Source organism: Plasmodium knowlesi, assembly GCF_000006355.2.
Source record: "Plasmodium knowlesi strain H genome assembly, chromosome: 14".
NCBI classification, from domain to species: domain Eukaryota; phylum Apicomplexa; class Aconoidasida; order Haemosporida; family Plasmodiidae; genus Plasmodium; species Plasmodium knowlesi.
This window is the reverse complement of record NC_011915.2, coordinates 3,138,664-3,157,027: the sequence shown is the minus strand read 5'-3', so window position 1 is coordinate 3,157,027 and position 18,364 is coordinate 3,138,664. Positions and strand designations below refer to the sequence as shown.

The window sequence follows — 18,364 nt, the reverse complement described above, 5'->3', positions numbered from 1 at the left end:
AATTTAAGCATTCGTTGTTACAACTTTTTTTCTTCTTATATGCATTTTTTTTATACATGTCCTCCTCCCGATTAGCTCTTCCCTCACGCTAATCGTCAACTCGATTTTCAATTATTTTATAAAAAAAAGGAAAACTCAATTCAGGTATTCCCCCACATATATACTTGCTCCAGTGCAGAAATAGTATCTATGCAACATGTCCTATCTACGTTCGCACGTGTGTGGTTCTAATACATGGGGTGCAATAAACTGAAAAAAAAGCTTCTCCATTTTTCTCGACCCCTTCGCATTAATATACGCGCATCCATAGTTACCCTTGGAACGAATTTCCATGTACAAATTGGTTAAAACTAATTTAGGATAATTTCTTTTCCAAAACGGGGTAGCTACATGTAGAGATGAGCAACTGAACCACATTTTCCTTTTCTACTTCTTTTGACGTGGAGTAGCCTTAAAGGATCGGCACGAACAGAGGGTCCATATGACCATGTGTAACATACGCGTACAAATTAGTGTTACTCCTTTGAGCTTTCTTTTCTCATTATAAAAAAAGGGGGGTGCCTAGTACCATATAATTAGTTACCTACTTTGTCGTGATATAATTACTGTGTATATGTATTTGGCGCAAATTATTTTGTCTTTGCGGATTCCATTTATTTTGCACTAATTCGGTACATGAGTTTAATGATAATAGCGGTTTCTATTTTTTTTTTTTTTTTTTATGTTAAGAGTATGTTTTTCTGACTATTTCTTAGTATAAATAGGAGGCATTTCAGCTTAAAAAATATTTGCAAATGTAAATATTCAAATATCACATAACCGCTACTAACTGCTTGATCATATAGAAAAAAAAAGTGACTTTTGCGTAACAACTTGTGTACATATGGTTTCGTAGTGTAGTGGTTAGCACTGAGGACTTTGAATCCTCCAACCCGGGTTCGAGTCCCGGCGAGACCTTATTATGTATATAAAAAAAATCTTAGGGCGGAATAATTTTGTTTTAAAAAAAATAAGAATAAAACCATATATAGTAACTAATATATAATAATTATTTACTTTTAATTTTTACCCAATTTAAGCAAATTTAATAAATATATAAAAAAATTTTATGATGCCCACTTACAAAAAATTTCTATTTATTATATATATATATATATATAATACAACTGCTACAAAAAAATAATATTTGGAATTTTTTATACTAAAGTGACAATAAATTTAGGTCCCCTAAAAGAATAGATAATATATTTTTATTACTATATCTTATAGTATATATTATATTGTTACCATTTTTTCACTGAAGAGCTCATTTTGCTGTGTAGAAATAGAGACAATATTAGCGTTTCCTCTTGAGCAGCGATATTATCAGCTCTATGGTATTTTGTGTACTCTTCGAAGTTACTACAACTTGTGCACACACAACAGTGGTAATTTTTGATTCTCACGTATGACAAAGTGGAATATATAGAAAGCGGTATAGCGTGAGAAATCGCAGAAATTACTCTTTTGTAGCATATCATATATATATATATATATATATATATATATATATATATATATATATATATATATATGTAACAAAATTATATTTAGATGATTTTTTTTTTTTTTTTTTTCAATTCCCCACGGACTGTATAAAACGAAAAAAGACTTTTCAAATTGCCATTTCTGAAATGAACAGTTCTTTTGTCAGGCTGGGCAGCGTACAATAGAAACTTTCAAATAGTGAAAGGTCATCCCTTGTTGTGTGTGTATTTAAACTGTATCAGTGAAATAAAGGACAACACATTGCAATTGTGAAGAATAAAAATTTCTTCCACTCTGTAGTGAGTAAATGTAAACCTTGCTTCTTTTCCTTTGAACTTTTTTACAACCTATCATAATTCATCCACAGAAATGTTACTATTCCCAGATGGCACACACACTTTCAGCGTGCCATTCGAAAAATGTAAGTGCACGCAGAATATGAAAGATATCCATAATGGGATTTATTACACCAAACTAGATTCACACATATTTTGTAAGAAAGCGAAATCCACCTTTTTGTGGTGAATTATGGTGCAGAAATATACACAATATGGTCAAAATATATGTCCGTATTTTTAGCTAGCTATTTTTCTCATGTATTATAAAATCAGGTAAGAAAAAAAAAAAAAAAAAAAAAAAAAAACGATGCGATCAATTGAAGGGCAGCTGATAAATATTTCCCTTTTCTCCAGAAAGGATGTTTGTCCAGGGGGGGTAACAAAGTGAGCTTAAGACAAAATTTGCAACTATTAATGTACATACATGATGTAAAGGAAGCGAATATCCCCTGAAACAGCAACACACAGTTGCTTCATTAAATGAAAAATATACTACACATATGTATGCGTAGCGAAAAATGGGTTTATCACATATACTCTTCCTTTTCTGCATAACTTTCCTCCTTTAATATTGCCCCTAGTTGATGCATGAAACGTGCCTTTTTTTTCGAATAAAACAAAACACACATAATTTTTGTTCACTTTTTTCTTTTAACGTTCTTTTTTTCACCATTTTATGGATGTATTTTCCCATGTCAAGATTATGAATAAATGATACAGTTCGGTAAATACAATGCGCTGGGACAGTCCTGTTATAATATTATATGTTTAATAATCCCTCTGCGCATGGTTAACATCGTCGTTATTGGGGAATTGTTTTCATTGAAGGTTATATACATGGTAATTCATTTCTTCCAATTTGAAGGAAAAACGAAAAAATGCTATAAACCGAAAAGAGGAATAATTACTGCAAACTGTTTTCCGTTTTTGCATTACATTATTATACATGTCGCTTCGCAACTCAAGAGTTAAGATTATTCATGAAATGACCAGGCATACAAACTTTTACAGGGTAACAAAGTAAAAAATGTGGCATATTCCTTCCCTTTGAAGAGGAAAATGCATTAAGGGGGAAAATTATTTATATTATTATAGAAATATTAAAAATTCAATAAATCTACAATAAATATGTAAAACGCAAAAAAAAAAAAAAAAAAAGGTTATTTTTAAATGACTATTTTCCTTTCACTTGTGCAGAAAAATAAAAGAAAAGAAAAGATTTTTCCTTTCTTATTTTTTGTACGAGCACCGAGGATCGAACTCGGGATCTCCTGCGTGTTAGGCAGGCGTCATAGCCACTAGACCATGCTCGCTCCATGTACTAATTCCAAAGGAAAAGCCATGCGCTGTACACTTGGCATTCTATCGTAGTGCTTATACGCATTTTCTATAGCTCTAAAAAGCACATCACCCTTCGGCCCATTCCCATATACAGCACTGAAACAACAACCAAGTTTTATTTCCCCTTCTTTTTTCTCTCAAAGGGACACAAAATTTTATTTCATTTTTTGTTTAAAAATGATAAACTTTTTGCAATACCCTATGGATAAAAAAACATGACCGCTGCATTTATGTATACAAATTAATAAAATAAAAAAAAAAAAAAGAAATCATCACGCAAAAATGTTCTCCTTCTTTTAGGGATATCTGAACCATATATAGCCATGATACTGTATTACTGAAAAAAAGTGAAATTTGCCCCTCCATCACTTTCCAAATGCCGATATGTTATTCATTATCGTATACCAAATAGGGTAAAGAAACTGGCGGAAAAGAGATTAAAAAAAAAAAAAAAAAAAGGAAAACAGCACTACTGTTTTAAAACAATAATGTGAAAGGCGGAGATGCTTATCATCTGCTTCTGCCTACGACATCGCAAATAATATGGTCATACAAAAATAAAACAACCATACGGTACAGTATATCTGTGCCAAATGTGAATGATTAAATTGGTATTTGCCGTTTTAATCGTCTTTCCTTAACAAACACCACGCTGTGGACAAATTTTATGAAGGTCTGTCTGTGAAACCATGATAAGAGCGCAACTTTTCCCACCTCCTATGCGCATACGACGTTGCACCTTTATACATTATGCATATACAAATTCATCTTTCGCTAATTGATCCTTCTTTACTCAAGAACGATATGTACAAAGGAATGGACCTAAACAACCACTCCTGTGTTTTCCTTTCATGAATTCCATCACGTTGTGACACGAGAAGGTATCTAATTATGTAAACATATTTATGCATATATATATATGCATATATATATATGCATATGTATGTATACATGTGTACCCTCTTGCGGTGCGCAACTCTCTCGTCTTCAATGCCAAACAAGGTCACATTCATTTCACAACTGGTTAATTCTGCCGTTCACGCCCGATGGCACATTTTAATATAGCTCCAAAATAGAGACATACTGCTCCATCCACGTTGCTACTTTCACCCGTGTCATGGTTCTTAAAAATAATTCACAACAACCGAGTTCCTTCTTTGACTAACATACACGTCTCAATTGCCATGTCGCAGACCATTTTAAAGAGAAATGAGCTTCTCCTTCTCATTTAGGCATTTTGCTGTACCCCAAGTATTTGGTTCATAACGGAATGGACTTCAAAATTGTCGTCCACCAGTATACATAATTATAAAGAATATATATATGTCACGTTTATGCATGTTTATATTTCACTTGGGAGATTCTTCCTTTATGCCATTTTTATGTTTATTCGTGCGCGTTATAATAGCTTCATTTTTTTTTTTTTTTTTTTTTTTTTGTCCCTTCTTTTCTCTATTTAACGGTGAACACAAAATGCTGGAGGCGATACAGCTTCCGTGTGTGCTTAAAAAAATAAATAAATAAACATGTATATTCTGATACATATGTACATACTTTACATGGGTAGTATATGCAAATTAACTATATAATTATCCTTTTACATCCCCTTCTTTTTTTTTTTTTTTTTTTTTTTTTTAAATTATTTTGAGGCTTTTCCTATATATTACCATCAAAATAAATTCGAGTACATAGATATGTACACTTTATATGTACTTTCCTCATGCATATGTACGCGAATGTACGTACTGCATTACTTTGCGCGTTTTAAAGAAGCCAACAGAAGAACGTTAATATATCCTGCCAAAATATAGGATGAGCGAAACGTTTTTCAATCAAAATGAAAACGAATTGACGAGTGAATATCACATTCCTGAGAATGAGGATGACGCCCCCGCCGCGAAGGACGCACAGGCATTACAGAATGTAGCAAGCAATGGTGAAAATGAGGGAAATGGGAACGATGGTGAGTACCGCGGCGATGAAAACAGCGACGAAGAGAACTATGACATTTTAAGCATGCTAAATGAAATTAAAAAGGATCTCCTATCCGAAAATGAAAAGCTCCAGCAACAGAATAATCAAAATGTGCACGCCGCTGAGGGGGAAGATGGCGACAAACCGGACCGCAACACTGACCAGCAATCATTCACGCAGCCCTCGAACCAAGACAACCACGCAAGAGAAACGAAGAACGCAACTAATGAAAGTTTCGTACCGTTGGAGGAAAGTCAACACGGCGAAGAAGTAAGGGTTTCCAACAATAACGACAGTACAGAGGAGAATGCAAAGAAACTAGTCAAGGAAGAAACCCAAGTGGAAGGGGAACCTTTGGAAAAGGAGTTAAACGCTAGCCATGCTCAAGTGAACAATCCAGATGCTGCTCCAAATGAGCAGAGTCAAGAAAATGTAAGCAGTAAGAAGGGCGCAGGAAGACCATATAAAAAAACAAAAAATATTTCCAGTGATGCCAAAAGTACCACAATTTTAAGTAAAGGAACCCCCAAAAAAAGGAAGTTAAAAAATGGACCCAATACAGAATACGCTACGTTGGCAATGCATCCGTTGCATCCCGCATATTTGGCCAATCTGGCAAAAGTTAACAAAACGAACAACACCCTTATAGATGATCAAATTGAATACCTAAGGAATTGTGAATTCTTAAAACAAAAATATCTTAAGGGAATTGCAAAAAAGAGCCCGAAAATAAAAAGCGATAAAATTAACATAGACATTTGTTACTCAAGTAGGAGTGAAAAATCCATGGATGAAAGTGAAAGAGAAGCAGAAGAAGAGGGAGGCAGCTCTATAGATTCAATGGAAGAATTCTATGAAAATATCTGCCAATCGGATATGCCACTCGATTTTTATAAAAATTCATTAAGTACCAAACAAGAGTTGAAGGAAGTAAAACCAGAATATTTTATCAACACAGGAAATAGCGTAACGGACGAAATTCAAATTTTGAATAAATACATAAAAGAAATTACAGAATGTCAACAAAAAAATTCCTCTTCCATTGACGTGGATAACAAATTGCTTAATATTCTTTCCTTGTCCTTTCTAACATTTATTGACCATGTAATTTATGATTCCCACATTTATGCTTTGAAGAGGGAATTTACAAAAGAGGCAGAGACAGACAAGCGAAAAAAAAATACGAATGATGGGATTGATACTCCAAATGGAAACTGCCAAAAGGAGTGCGTACATGAAAATAGGGCATCAGAAAGAACTGAAGAAATTAACATCGTTGGGGGCAACACCTCGAATGATGTTAACATGCAAAACGACCCAGGCAAAGATAAGACAGGAATGTGCTCCCCGAAGCACAAGTCGGTTAGCTTGAAAAACTCACAAGATGATCAAAGGAAGGAGCTTCCTCGTGACATTGACCTATTAGATAATTCTTATCAAGCGGAGAAAAAGGAGACTACTCATAATGGTGATGTGAGTACCGGTGAATATGGACGAGAATGTACCACAGAAGGTGGCGACAAAATGGGCACCGAAGTTATTTACACCCCAGACGTAATCAACTTGTGCCTAACCAATTTGTATAACCAGGAATTGGTAAACAGAATTATGAACCAGAAAATAACCGAAGGGAATGCCAACGGTGTACGTCCAGACAACTTGAAGGGGAGCACCCCTAATACTAGCAAATTAATTCATAATCATACCATCGAAGCTACGGCACACTCGGAGAACCAGGAAAAAACACATTTAAAAGAAAGTGTGAAAGAGATGGATTCCAAAAATGGAGCACTTCCCCTATGCAACGACTCTCTGCAAATGAATATAAATCAGAAATTAAATAAACGACAAATTATAATTAACAAAATAAATGAAAAGATTAAAAAAAAAAGTGTCAATAGTTTGCAGAGTTGTGTAAACAGTAAGAAGTATTCACTCGATGATTTGTTCGAGCTTTAACTTTTTTTTTTTTTTTTTTTTTTTTTTTGTCCCAGCCCTGTTGTGTGCACTGTTTCCGATTTCGTGCGTTGTTCTCGTATGTGGACTCGCGCAGAGGCACTTACAGAAGCACGTGCAAATGCACAACCTTCTTTTTTTTTTTTTTTTTATGTGGTACCCTTTAGCACGTGCTATTCCATACGTGCTTCTAGCACACGTGCTCGTGTATATGCCTGTTTGCAGCAGAGTGTATATTTCCCCCAAAAGGCGCCTTTTTCAAACCTACCTCCCCTTTTTTGTGTTAACTGTCCAAACAAAAGCTGCTTATTCGTGGCTACATAAACATACGTATGTATGATGTGTCGATATTTTTCCTGTCATATGCATTTCTTCATCACCCCAAGTGTTTCATTCACCAGTTTTTTAAATTAACTCCAAATTTGTGCGAAACTCATTTTGCGGTATTTATAAAAATGCCCTTTATTAAGACTGCATTTGTGTGTGGTTGCTCACAAGATACTGAATCATGATTTTTCTTTCTTAAAATTGTAAGCCCTAAATGGTAATGGGGCAAAGAGGGAAGAAAGCGAATAATTGCATAATTTCTGTTAAAGCAAAAAATGAACGATCAATTTTTTATTTTTTCTCTCATCAAATGGGCTATTTTTTTTTTTTTTTTTTTTTCGCATAAATCTTCCCCGATTGAAAAGCTCCATTTCCCCGCTTTCCTTTTGCTTAAATTGGCATATATACCATCTCTGCACAATTCTGACACAGAAGCAATTTTTTCCTCATGATAGGGCGAATAGCAGTCAAGATAACAGCATAGAGGTCGCTCATTATTCTATTCCACTCACTCCCCTTCTTCATCGAATTAACTTGCAAAAAAGGAAAAAAAAAAAAAAAAAAAAAAAACACATCTCCTTGGATAAGGAACAAAATACGAATTTTACACTTCCATGTAGGAAAGGACTGCACGTAATGCCAACAACTACGTGGCGAGAAAGCATCGTCCTAGAAAAAATGCCCCTTGAAATGTATAAAAAGTGGGTATACTACATTTTGTACATATCCTTCTGGGGGGCGTTCTTCATTTTTTATTCCTTTTTAAGAAAAATGGCTGCGGCATTCGACTTCTTCGATGCGTTTTCGCAACACTCTTGAGGTCAGATGTATGAGCACACAAAATATCTTCCTATCGAAAACGTGCATAATGAGAAGCGCACGAGTTCTCATTCTATGCCTCCTCATACTTGCGCAGATTGACCTTTATGCATATGCTAAAATGGTGCGCAAGGGAGGCTGCACTTCCTTTCTTTCGAAGATTCCACAAGTGAAAAGAACAAAATTGAAAGTTAAGCTCAAAAGAGAGTGTACCTATCTAACGGGGATTAAGGTAAAAACTTGTCCACAAAAATATGTCGCGTGTAAAATGGGGTTAACTTTCAATTATGAGCAGATGGGACCGTTTCGAACTTTACCGTTTTGCTTGTACGTATCCCTCTACATGTCTTAATTTTTCCATGATTTTTTTTTTTTTTTTTTTTTTTTTTTTCGCTAAACACAGCCAAGCGGCAACATCCACCTGGGAAATTACATCGGATGCCTAAACCCAATCATAAACTTGGAAGCCAAAAGGAACACTCACTTCAAGAGAAGTAAAACAAAAAAGACGGTGAAGATACATAAAATAATACTTATAGCAGATTTGCATTCCTTAACAAGTTTAGATAATCTTCCCACTTTAAGAAAAAATGTGGTCGATTCAGTTAACACCATTCTCTCTTTAATAATAGACATGTATGTAAAAAAAAAAAAATACATACAGGTTTTCATAAATAATGTGAAATTAGAGCATCTTTTGAAATGGGGTAACATGAACAGGATTTTGAACGAAGAAGTGTTCCAACAACTGTCACGTAGAAGCACTAGTCGAGATTATCAATTTTATTCATTTCTGAAAAATCTATCAGGATGTGAATACTCATATTTTAAGCATCATAATGAGCTATCCCACCAGCAGAATATCCCATCCACTGATGAAGATACACCGTTTAACTTACAGTTGCAAAGAAATAACCAAGAGAATCAACGAACAAACTTCCAAAACAAAATAAAGCAGAAACATTATTTCTCCATATTTAGACAATCGGATATTGCACAGCATACATCACTCTATTATTTGATAAACTCCTTCACGTCAGTTAACATGCTCAACAAACATGTGCATGTGAAAAACGTATCAAAAAATAAATCGGTGGCTCTACTTTCATACCCCAATTTAATGTTAGCAGATATTTTACTCTACAAACCAGATTATTTAATAGTGGGAGTAGATCAAAAAAAAAATATCGAAGTGATGAAAACAATTTCGAAAAAAATAAACTCCTATTTTCCCCATATGATAGGTTTACCAAAAATATTCCTTTCCAAATTTTATGTCCAAATAATGAATCTTGATGGACAACAAAAAATGAGCAAACATGATCATGATGACCTTTCGGGAAATGATAATAATTCACATAACATTATTTACCTTTTTGATGAAAAACAAATAATAGAAGATAAAATTAAAAAAAGTAAAACGGATAATTACAACAAATTAATTTACGCCCAATCTGACAGGAAAGAAATTAACAATCTTATAAATTTGTTCTTCTTTTTTTACCATTATAAAATGAGGGGCTTATTTAGCCTTGTGAATGAATCAGATCGTTACATACCATCTACAGATCAACTGTTCCAAAACAAGCAAGAGCAAAATACACAGAATAATTCTACATCCTTCTATGATTGCTCACATGATAGAAATTACAACCAACATGTTACCTCTTCAGATAAGATATATCCTGAAGTGGACACAAACAAAAGTGACGAAGAAAAATTACATCCCTCTTCAAAAAATAACATAAACCCAAACATTAATCCACAAATTGCAAATCAAATTCTATCATGCTACAATAATAATTATGCCACTTTCAAATATGAATTGTCACATCTGATTTATGAGCATTTCCTTCTTCCGAAATTTGTCTACTCCGTTTTGCAATCAGACAGTGGTAACTTGGTTAATCATGTTTTGAGGGAAGGAAAGAAATGCCTCTCGCGCAGGGCTACCAAGACGTTTCAGGTGAGAGTGACACAAAAGTGAAAAAGAGAAGGTTATGTCGAGTCCGTATCTGACTTCACTCCAATTCGCAACTTCGCCATATTACCACATCAAATCTTTTCTTTTTCCCCCCCCCTTCCACGCAGAATTTCAAAAAAAGGTTAAACATTTAAAATAGTCGACAAAAGAAGAAGGGAAGGGTGTGTTCACACACGCTCAACCTAGATTCACATATGAAGAAACTTCTGAGACGAAAAGAGTTAAATCGTGTTAATCCACCGTTAAGTTGACAAGACAATGCACTCCCGCAACATCGCATGATTATATAGCGCAAAACCGGGGAGGCATAAAAAAAGTAAAATAAAATAAATAAAATAGGAATAAATTTTAAATGAATACAACTCACCAAAAAAAAAAAAATAAAAAAATAAAAAAAAAAAAATTACAAAAAAAAAATGCCCCTCCACAGGCATAACTCCACGTCTGCGCGCAACGCATATGCAGGGAGCAGGTGCTTATGTTTTTGTACAGGCATATGTATATGCATTGGCAAACACAATTGCAAATTATTACAAAGGATTAACAAAAAAAAAAAAAAAAAAAAAAAAAAAAAAAAAAGGGAGAAAATAATGCACCTGACAAGTCGAAGAAGCATTCCCCCATCGCCACTCTGATGATAATTGTGCGGAATTTTCTATCCCACGTAATCCAGCAGAGATTCCACTAGTCTCACAGACATATGAATAATGGAAAAGATTATTAAGATTCATCAACTGGGGTATTACACCCTGCGACTTCGTTTATAGGTCCATCGAATTTCTTCTGACTCAAGCTTAAAAAGAGATGGTCTCATCGTTGTGATTCCTTCTCTGGGGTTCGTCAAATTTATGTGCAACATTATATGTCTACTACAAAATGGAGCAAGTGAAGACACAGCATTAACAGGATCCGGCGAGCTGCTTCGCTTCACCCCGCCCTACATTCTATTGCATACACACATGCAGTGTTGTAAAAGGATGAGAAGATTATCCGTACAACTGTGATGTCAGTTCATTCACAAGCTCTCCTTAATTACAAAGGCGCTGAGCCTTTCTCTTCACTACCTCCTACTCCACCCTTCCGCTGGAGTGCCTCCTGAAATTTCCGCATGGACAGGATGGCACTATCCACCTTGTCAAAATTTAAAAAATTTGTACACCCCTCCACATACAACTTTAAATTGCTTCTGTTCACTTTTTTTAATTTTTTTAAATTTGTATATCGCATATTATCAAGATACTTTTTAATGCAACAATTTACATCAAATGTTTTATTAGCATGTATCATCATATTTGTGGTGCTACTACCTTGTGCAATTTTTCCGTGACATTTTTTTTCACAAAATAATTTCTTCCTTGTGGGTACATTTACCCCGTTAGTAAAATAGTCTGTGCCATTTGATGCGTCAATCATATTCATTTGCTGATCAACCACATTTTCTTTACCATTTGGACGCATGTCGACATTTTCATTTGCTTCACTGTGAGAAATATGATAACTCCGTACTATGTGCCATTTGTTTCTCTTCTTGCTGTTATTATTCGAAGCGAAACGAATTTTATACTTTTCCTTATTTTTCCATATTAGCCATTTTTCCGAATCGGCCAAGTTGTAATTCCCCCCCTCGGTGTTATTACTACTACTGGCATTATTCGTCACACCCAAGGGGTGAATAATGCCATTGTCTTTACCATCTGTACGCGTTAACAACTGTAAGAGTTTTTTCCTCTTGTAACTAAAGGTTGGCTTCTTTTCATTGTCATTTTCTGAATTCTGTTCTTCCTTTCCATACCCACTGGGGTCATTATCGCTCATCAACTCTATCGAACTTGTGTCGAAAAAATATTCATTTATATTTGACCTAACCGAGAAGCTCCTCTTAATCTTTAAAACCCTTTTTCCCATTTCCCTTTCTGTGTACATTTTCCTCTTCCCTTTAAAGTTTGTCATTTCTTCCGGATCATTATCGTAATTTACATCGTGGTCTGATTCATGTTCCCTTTCTTCATCCATTTTTTGCCTTACACTACTTTCTCTATTTTCTTCCTTTAACCTATCCACTTTTCCTCCTTTTGCCATTCCGTTCTTCTTATATGTATAATGCTTTGGAGAAGCACTTCTCTGATCGTTGTACGTATGACCACGTGTGGGGTTGTTCTTCCTCTCCACATTGTGCAACTCATCATCTTCTCCTCCTCCCTCATTATCACTCACAACGCGTTTCGAATTCTCTAAGCACTTCTTTCCTTTCAACGTAACAGCCTTCTGGCTCCCTTCCCTCATTTTCGTACAAATATCTTTGTCTACCCTTAACTCCTCTTCCTTAATTCTCATTTGCGCCTTTTCTACTTTTCCGTATTTATTATTCTTGCCGCGTTGGTTACCGTCCATCGACTGAGAGTCATCTTCCTTCTCCTTGTCGATTGTATATGCACATGTCTCTCTTGGATGTGCCTTTGGGTTGTCTTTCTTTGCCTTCTGTTTCGCTTCCTTCACATCTTTCGCTTCCTTCGCATCCTTCGCATCCTTCGCATCTTTCGCTTCCTTCGCATCCTTCGCGTCCTTCGCATTTTTCCCAACTTTTTGGTTATTACCCTTGGCAGTTCCTTTCAGGCCACTCTTCTTAGTGTCGTCTCCTTTTTCCTCCCTAACGACTGCTTCTCCGTCCACTTCTCCTGCCCCTTCATGTGCCACTGCACTGGATTCTTCCTCCTTCCCCCTGGTACTCAGCTCTGTATCCCCTTTCGTTCTCCTGGAGTTGCTATTCTTGCTCTTCCCTTTATTTTCCCCCTCATTCTGCTGCTCCTCCCTTTTCCGTTCCATTTTCTTAAACATATTTTCGTAGTACTGTATTTTTTTCAACTCCCTTGCGCTAAGTTGCGGATTAAACATTTCCATGTCCTTCCCACTTTTTTGAGTTCCACTTTTTCCCCCTCCTGGCGCAGCTTCTTTTCTAGACCCATTTCGCCCTACCACATCAACCCTATCACCATGGTCATTCTTTTTTCTCTTCCCTTTCCCTTCACCTGCATGTTGGTTCCTATCCCTTTTCATTCTCCCTGTTCCGGCCTGAATGGCTAAGAAGCGAAAGGAACCTTCTCTTTTATGTACGTGCCGGCGGGGAGAGTACTATACACCTGTCTGATGTCCATGCGTTCGCTAACTCTTGGGGCGGCTACCCTATTTACGCAAAAGGTAGCGCATTCCCTCGAAGAGGTGGGGAAATGGTAATAGAAACCAACAATACACCCTTTTTCTTTTTCCCTTGGGATTGTTCCTTTTGTCGTACGTAGATTTGTATAAAAAACTTCGTTAATCTTGGTAATACATTGTAGCCTCCTCAAACATTCCTTCCTTCTCCTCCTATGTAAAAAATCCTTGGAAATTTATGTAATATAAACATACCTCCTACGTATTTCTTATTCCCTATTTTTGGGTGCAAAAATTAACTGGGATGAATAAAAAGTACAAGTTATTTTTCTTGCATCCACGGAAAATGAAAAATCGTTTTCCTCTCTTCTTCTATCTTTTAGTTTCCTAATAGGGTATCTGCTTTCTTGCCTGAAGGCCTGTTCGTTCGTTCGTTCGTTTTTTTTTTTTCCCCCCCTTAATTGTAGGCGTATTTATCACAAATGAAATGCCTCTTAAAACTTTGACATAAAATATGTGATATACCATTTCAGCAACACAGCGTCAAATGCTACATATGCTTAAATGCAAATTATGTCGTTAAAAGGAAAAAATACGTGCTTCATCGTTTGGTTTCTTTTATTTTTTTCCACCAACGTTTATATGTTTCTTTTCTGTACATATTTCTGCCTATGCATCAGCCCCTTCTCTTCCCACCCCTGGGAATTATTATATCGTATATGCATTTCCTCGTTCCACATGTTCATTGCAACAATACCGTTTCATTAACGGATAATATGCCATCAATGCAGAAAAGAACATCTGAACAAAATTATTATTTATGTGCCTTTTTTTTTTTTTTTTTTTTTTTTCTTCGCCCTCCCCTTGGGGAACCACAAAAAATTGCGGCAGGAAGAAAAAACGGTATGCCATAAGTCCGATCAAAAGTAAAAAAAAAAAAAAAAAAAAAAAAAAAAAAAAAAAAAAAAAAAAAAAAAAAAAACTCCTTCAAAACAGCAAATTGGTAAAAGGAAAAAAGGGAACTGCTTCCATTTGGATAAATTATGACCATTGAAAGAAAAAAGAAAAAAAAAGGTACCCCTTTGGCATAACTATAAAAACATGTAGAAACAGAAAAGATAATTTTTTTCCTGTGCGTACTGGAGTTAAATGATTAATTTTCCTCTGCATCCTCCCACCTTATGACGTTATATTTACATGAAGGAAGAAAAAACACATTTTATCTTATCACAATAACTCCTGAACAAATGGATTATCAACCATTTATACACACATATATAAAATATGGATATCGCAAGCTGTAGTAATGATTGTTAACAGACAAAACGTTTTTTTTTTTTTTTTTTTCTGGAATGGACAGAATTCATTTAAAATGTCATGACTATGTCGCCTTATAAAAGCGGAATGGAAAATTTTCGATTTGATTTATGTGGGTATCATTTCATCCCTTTTTTCAATTTTTTTACAAACGTAGTTTTGTCAAAATTGTTTATATATATATATGCACATATCGCGCTGCAGATTAACAAAAAAAATAAAAAAATAAAAAAAACAAATTATTTCTGTTTTATTATATCACGCAAAAAAACGCCTGCCAGTTTTTACAGGTGGAAAAAGGATACATATGTAACATGTAATGGATGCACCTCGTTATTGAAGGACAACTATTATATGAAGTATGGGGAGTTAATGCCACACTCATATTACTCACAAATGGGCTCTCCTCCAATATATACACAAAGTGCATCAGATATGTGCCACATGTGCTCCTGGTCTTATATCGCGTATTTATAACTACTAACGTGCCATTATTTTTTCTGTCCACAGCAGGGGGTAGGTGGGGTCCAAACGGTGCAATTCGCCCAATGGATGTGACGTTGTAAATGCGACATGGTATCTCTAACAACTCCATTGAAATATCTTAAAAAAAAAAAGTACACGTAATGCTTCTCACCTTTTACCCTTTGCAAATTATAAAAACAAGGATTCTTCTAATAAGCGCGCTACTCTTACATCCCCCCCACCGATATATACTCCCCCCAACGGGTTCAATTATAATGTAAACCATATATTACTTTAACTTCTTTTCCTTTTTTTGAACTGCGCTGCACTGCGGGGGGGGTTGTTCCCGTTCTTAGCGCCATTGCCAATTCTGCCGCTATTGGCGTTATTGTCTCGGTTGATGCCCTTCCCAACCTTACCACCTTGTACACCTGCTCCATTCTTATTCTTTTGCCAGTTCTTCCTAACCCCCTTCACATTTTTCGATTTCTCCATTTTACCCTTGCCGTTTACCAGCACGTTCAGCTTCAGTTCCCTTATAATGGAACGAAAATTTTTGAGTTTGCTTTTGTCTTCCTCTTTATCTCTCTTTTGGTTTTTCTTTTTGTCCTTGCGGGATTTCTTCTTATCGGAGTTCTTTCTACATGCTCCCTCCCTATCAGTGTCCTTTCTACGTACTCCATTCCCATCAGTTTGATTTTTACATGCCCTCTCCCCTCTAGTATGATTTTCGCCACTCTCCCCTGTGGAGCCATCACATAACATGTCATTCTTCATGTTTAACTTCCGTAGGTGGAGTTTTTCTTTGTTTGTCAAGAACCATTCCCTGGGAGGTCTACTCATAATTTCTTCCTTAAACTGAATGAGGTTTTTAATTTTCTCTATAGACTTGGTGGCTTTATCAATTTCTTTATTTTCCTTTTCCTCCTTTATCATTTCTTTAATTTGTTTTTTTTTCTTCCTAAGTAAATTATCCCAATGTAAGATGCTATCATTGGATATGTTCCTCCTAAATATTTTTGCATTTTTGCTTTTTTTCAATCCTTTAATTATTTTTTTCACATCTGTTTTTTCATTAGGTCTGTACAGAGTACTCGACGTTCCGTCTTTCCCTATCCTTGCTGTTCTTCCGATTCTATGAACATACTTAATAACGTTGGAAGGTAGGTTATAATTTATCACGTACAAAATATGGTCTATGTCCAGTCCTCTAGATGCCAATTCAGTGCATAATAAAAAATCCACTTCATTTTTCTTAAATTTCAAAATGGATTCTATTCTCTTCTTTTGAGTAAGAGAACCATGCAACTCAGCGCATTTGAAGTTAAACAAGGAAAAGATTAAATACATCAGATGTGTCTCTTTCTTTGTCTTAAAAAAAATTATGGCATGATTCTTATACACATTACTGCACAGATGTAGTAGGGCTGCTCTCCTATACTTTTCATTTACAATATTCACGAATTCTTGATTTAATTTTTCTGAAATTTTAAAAGACTTTAAGATTTTTTTATTGCTAATGCAACTAGGAATAATTTCCCCCTTGGAATCTACTTTCCTATTATCCACCCCACTTTGTATAAAGATTGGGTTCTTAAGAGAAAAATTAGCTAGCTCCTTAATATCTCTAGTTAAGGTAGCTGAAAAAAATAAAATCTGCTTCTTAAACTTACACACATCTAACACCTTCAAACATTCCTCCTTGAATCCTAACTCCAATAATTTGTCAGCTTCGTCGAAGACTACCACTTCTAGGTAGTTTATAAAATCACTGGATGAGTTTAACAATAAATCAAGAATTCTCCCCGGAGTGCAAATGAAAATGTCTTTCTTCTTTTTGTACTCATGCTCCTGTTGCTTTACATCTATTCCTCCACAAAAAAGTGAATAAGTAATTGGCACATACTTTGTCATACTTTTCACTACGTCATAACACTGAAGAGCTAGCTCCCTCGTTGGTAAAAGTATTAAACTCTTTGTTATACATATGCTCCTCGGATTATAACTTCTCATTTTTATGTTGGGGCTGTGTAGCAGTCTTTCTAATATGGGCAACACGAATGCTAGCGTTTTTCCTGAACCCGTCTCTGAATTAGCTAAAATGCTTTTCCCCTCCAGGGCTAGCGGTATCACGTCTCGCTGGATAAATGTCGGATTGTTCAATTTCCCTTCATACAGAACCTTCAGAAAGGGCCTCGAGATGTACAGGTCGCTCCACAACGTATTCCGGTCGATGACGCTGCTGCTGTCGTTCTCCTTCGGGTTTTTCTTACTGGAGGGTTCCTCACACTCCCCTCTTGCATCCTCATTTTCACTTTCTACATTATCATTTTCACTTTCTACATTATCATTTTCACTTTCTACATTATCATTTTCACTTTCTACATTATCATTTTCACTTTCTACATTATCATTTTCACTTTCTACATTATCATTTTCACTTTCTACATTATCATTTTCACTTTCTACATTATCATTTTCACTTTCTGCACTATCACTTTCTGCATTTTCACTTTCTGCATTTTCACTTTCTGCATTTTCACTTTCTGCATTTTCCATTTCGCCCTCCTGAACTTTCTCATTTTCAGCCTCCATCCCTTCAGCCTCCTCGTCCATCTTCATATTCTTCCCTTCCATTCACTCTTCCTGTTTATCGTTTTTCTCCTCTACCTTCTTTGCCTCCCCGCCTCTGTAAAATACGCAATTTGCACCCCTTCCGCTTTAACCTCCTTGTCGATTTCTGTTCTACTGCTATGGTGGCAATATTTTATGCTTCACATAAGCAGCCTTTTCCTTACATGTATATTTCGGTACCCATGGGAATGCCCCTACCTATGGATGGACAAGTAAGCGCCCAATGAAAATATTATGCCAAGGCTTCCTCACCAAATATATGTTAAGTACTACCTTACATAAAACTCCTTCACCGTTCCTTGTCTCACCGTTCCTTACTCTTCCGGAAGGGGAAACTCTGACTTTGCGAACAATATTAGTGCGTAGCCAGGCTGCTCATTACAACCTCTTCCTTACTGATCTGTTATTTTTGCATATGCTAATATTTCTCGCAACTGAATTGTTCTCTACTATGGTGAGAACGATTTTGCTTCATATATTAGATAATTAATCCACAGGAAGTGGAAGTAAAAGCATTCTTTGGTTCTTCCTT

At 35.7% G+C, this 18,364-nt stretch overlaps 4 protein-coding genes and 2 non-coding genes across 6 annotated transcripts; 3 read left to right on the top strand and 3 right to left on the bottom strand.

The window, feature by feature from the left end:
* The first annotated feature begins 885 nt into the window (after positions 1-885).
* On the top strand, positions 886-957 carry PKNH_1472000. Its single transcript has one exon. It is a non-coding gene; the product is annotated as a tRNA-Gln (tRNA).
* Positions 958-3,105: 2,148 nt separating this feature from the next.
* On the bottom strand, positions 3,106-3,178 carry PKNH_1471900. Its single transcript has one exon. It is a non-coding gene; the product is annotated as a tRNA-Val (tRNA).
* Positions 3,179-5,018: 1,840 nt separating this feature from the next.
* Positions 5,019-7,139, top strand: PKNH_1471800 (conserved Plasmodium protein, unknown function; the record flags this gene model as incomplete). The annotated part of the gene is made up of 1 exon (XM_002262558.1): positions 5,019-7,139. One exon carries the CDS (start codon positions 5,019-5,021, stop codon positions 7,137-7,139), a length of 2,121 nt encoding a protein of 706 aa, XP_002262594.1.
* Positions 7,140-8,259: 1,120 nt separating this feature from the next.
* Positions 8,260-10,400, top strand: PKNH_1471700 (tryptophan--tRNA ligase, putative; the record flags this gene model as incomplete). The annotated part of the gene is made up of 3 exons (XM_039113716.1): positions 8,260-8,514; positions 8,686-10,248; positions 10,374-10,400. 3 exons carry the CDS (start codon positions 8,260-8,262, stop codon positions 10,398-10,400), a joined length of 1,845 nt encoding a protein of 614 aa, XP_038970083.1.
* Positions 10,401-11,298: 898 nt separating this feature from the next.
* On the bottom strand, positions 11,299-13,320 carry PKNH_1471600 (conserved Plasmodium protein, unknown function; the record flags this gene model as incomplete). Its single annotated transcript, XM_002262556.1, has 1 exon — positions 11,299-13,320. One exon carries the CDS (start codon positions 13,318-13,320, stop codon positions 11,299-11,301), a length of 2,022 nt encoding a protein of 673 aa, XP_002262592.1.
* A 2,172-nt stretch (positions 13,321-15,492) lies between these two features.
* PKNH_1471500 (DEAD/DEAH box helicase (fragment)) lies at positions 15,493-17,835 on the bottom strand (the record flags this gene model as incomplete). Its single annotated transcript, XM_002262555.2, has 1 exon — positions 15,493-17,835. The coding sequence occupies one exon, from the start codon at positions 17,833-17,835 to the stop codon at positions 15,493-15,495; it is 2,343 nt and encodes a 780-aa protein (XP_002262591.2).
* Positions 17,836-18,364: the final 529 nt, after the last annotated feature.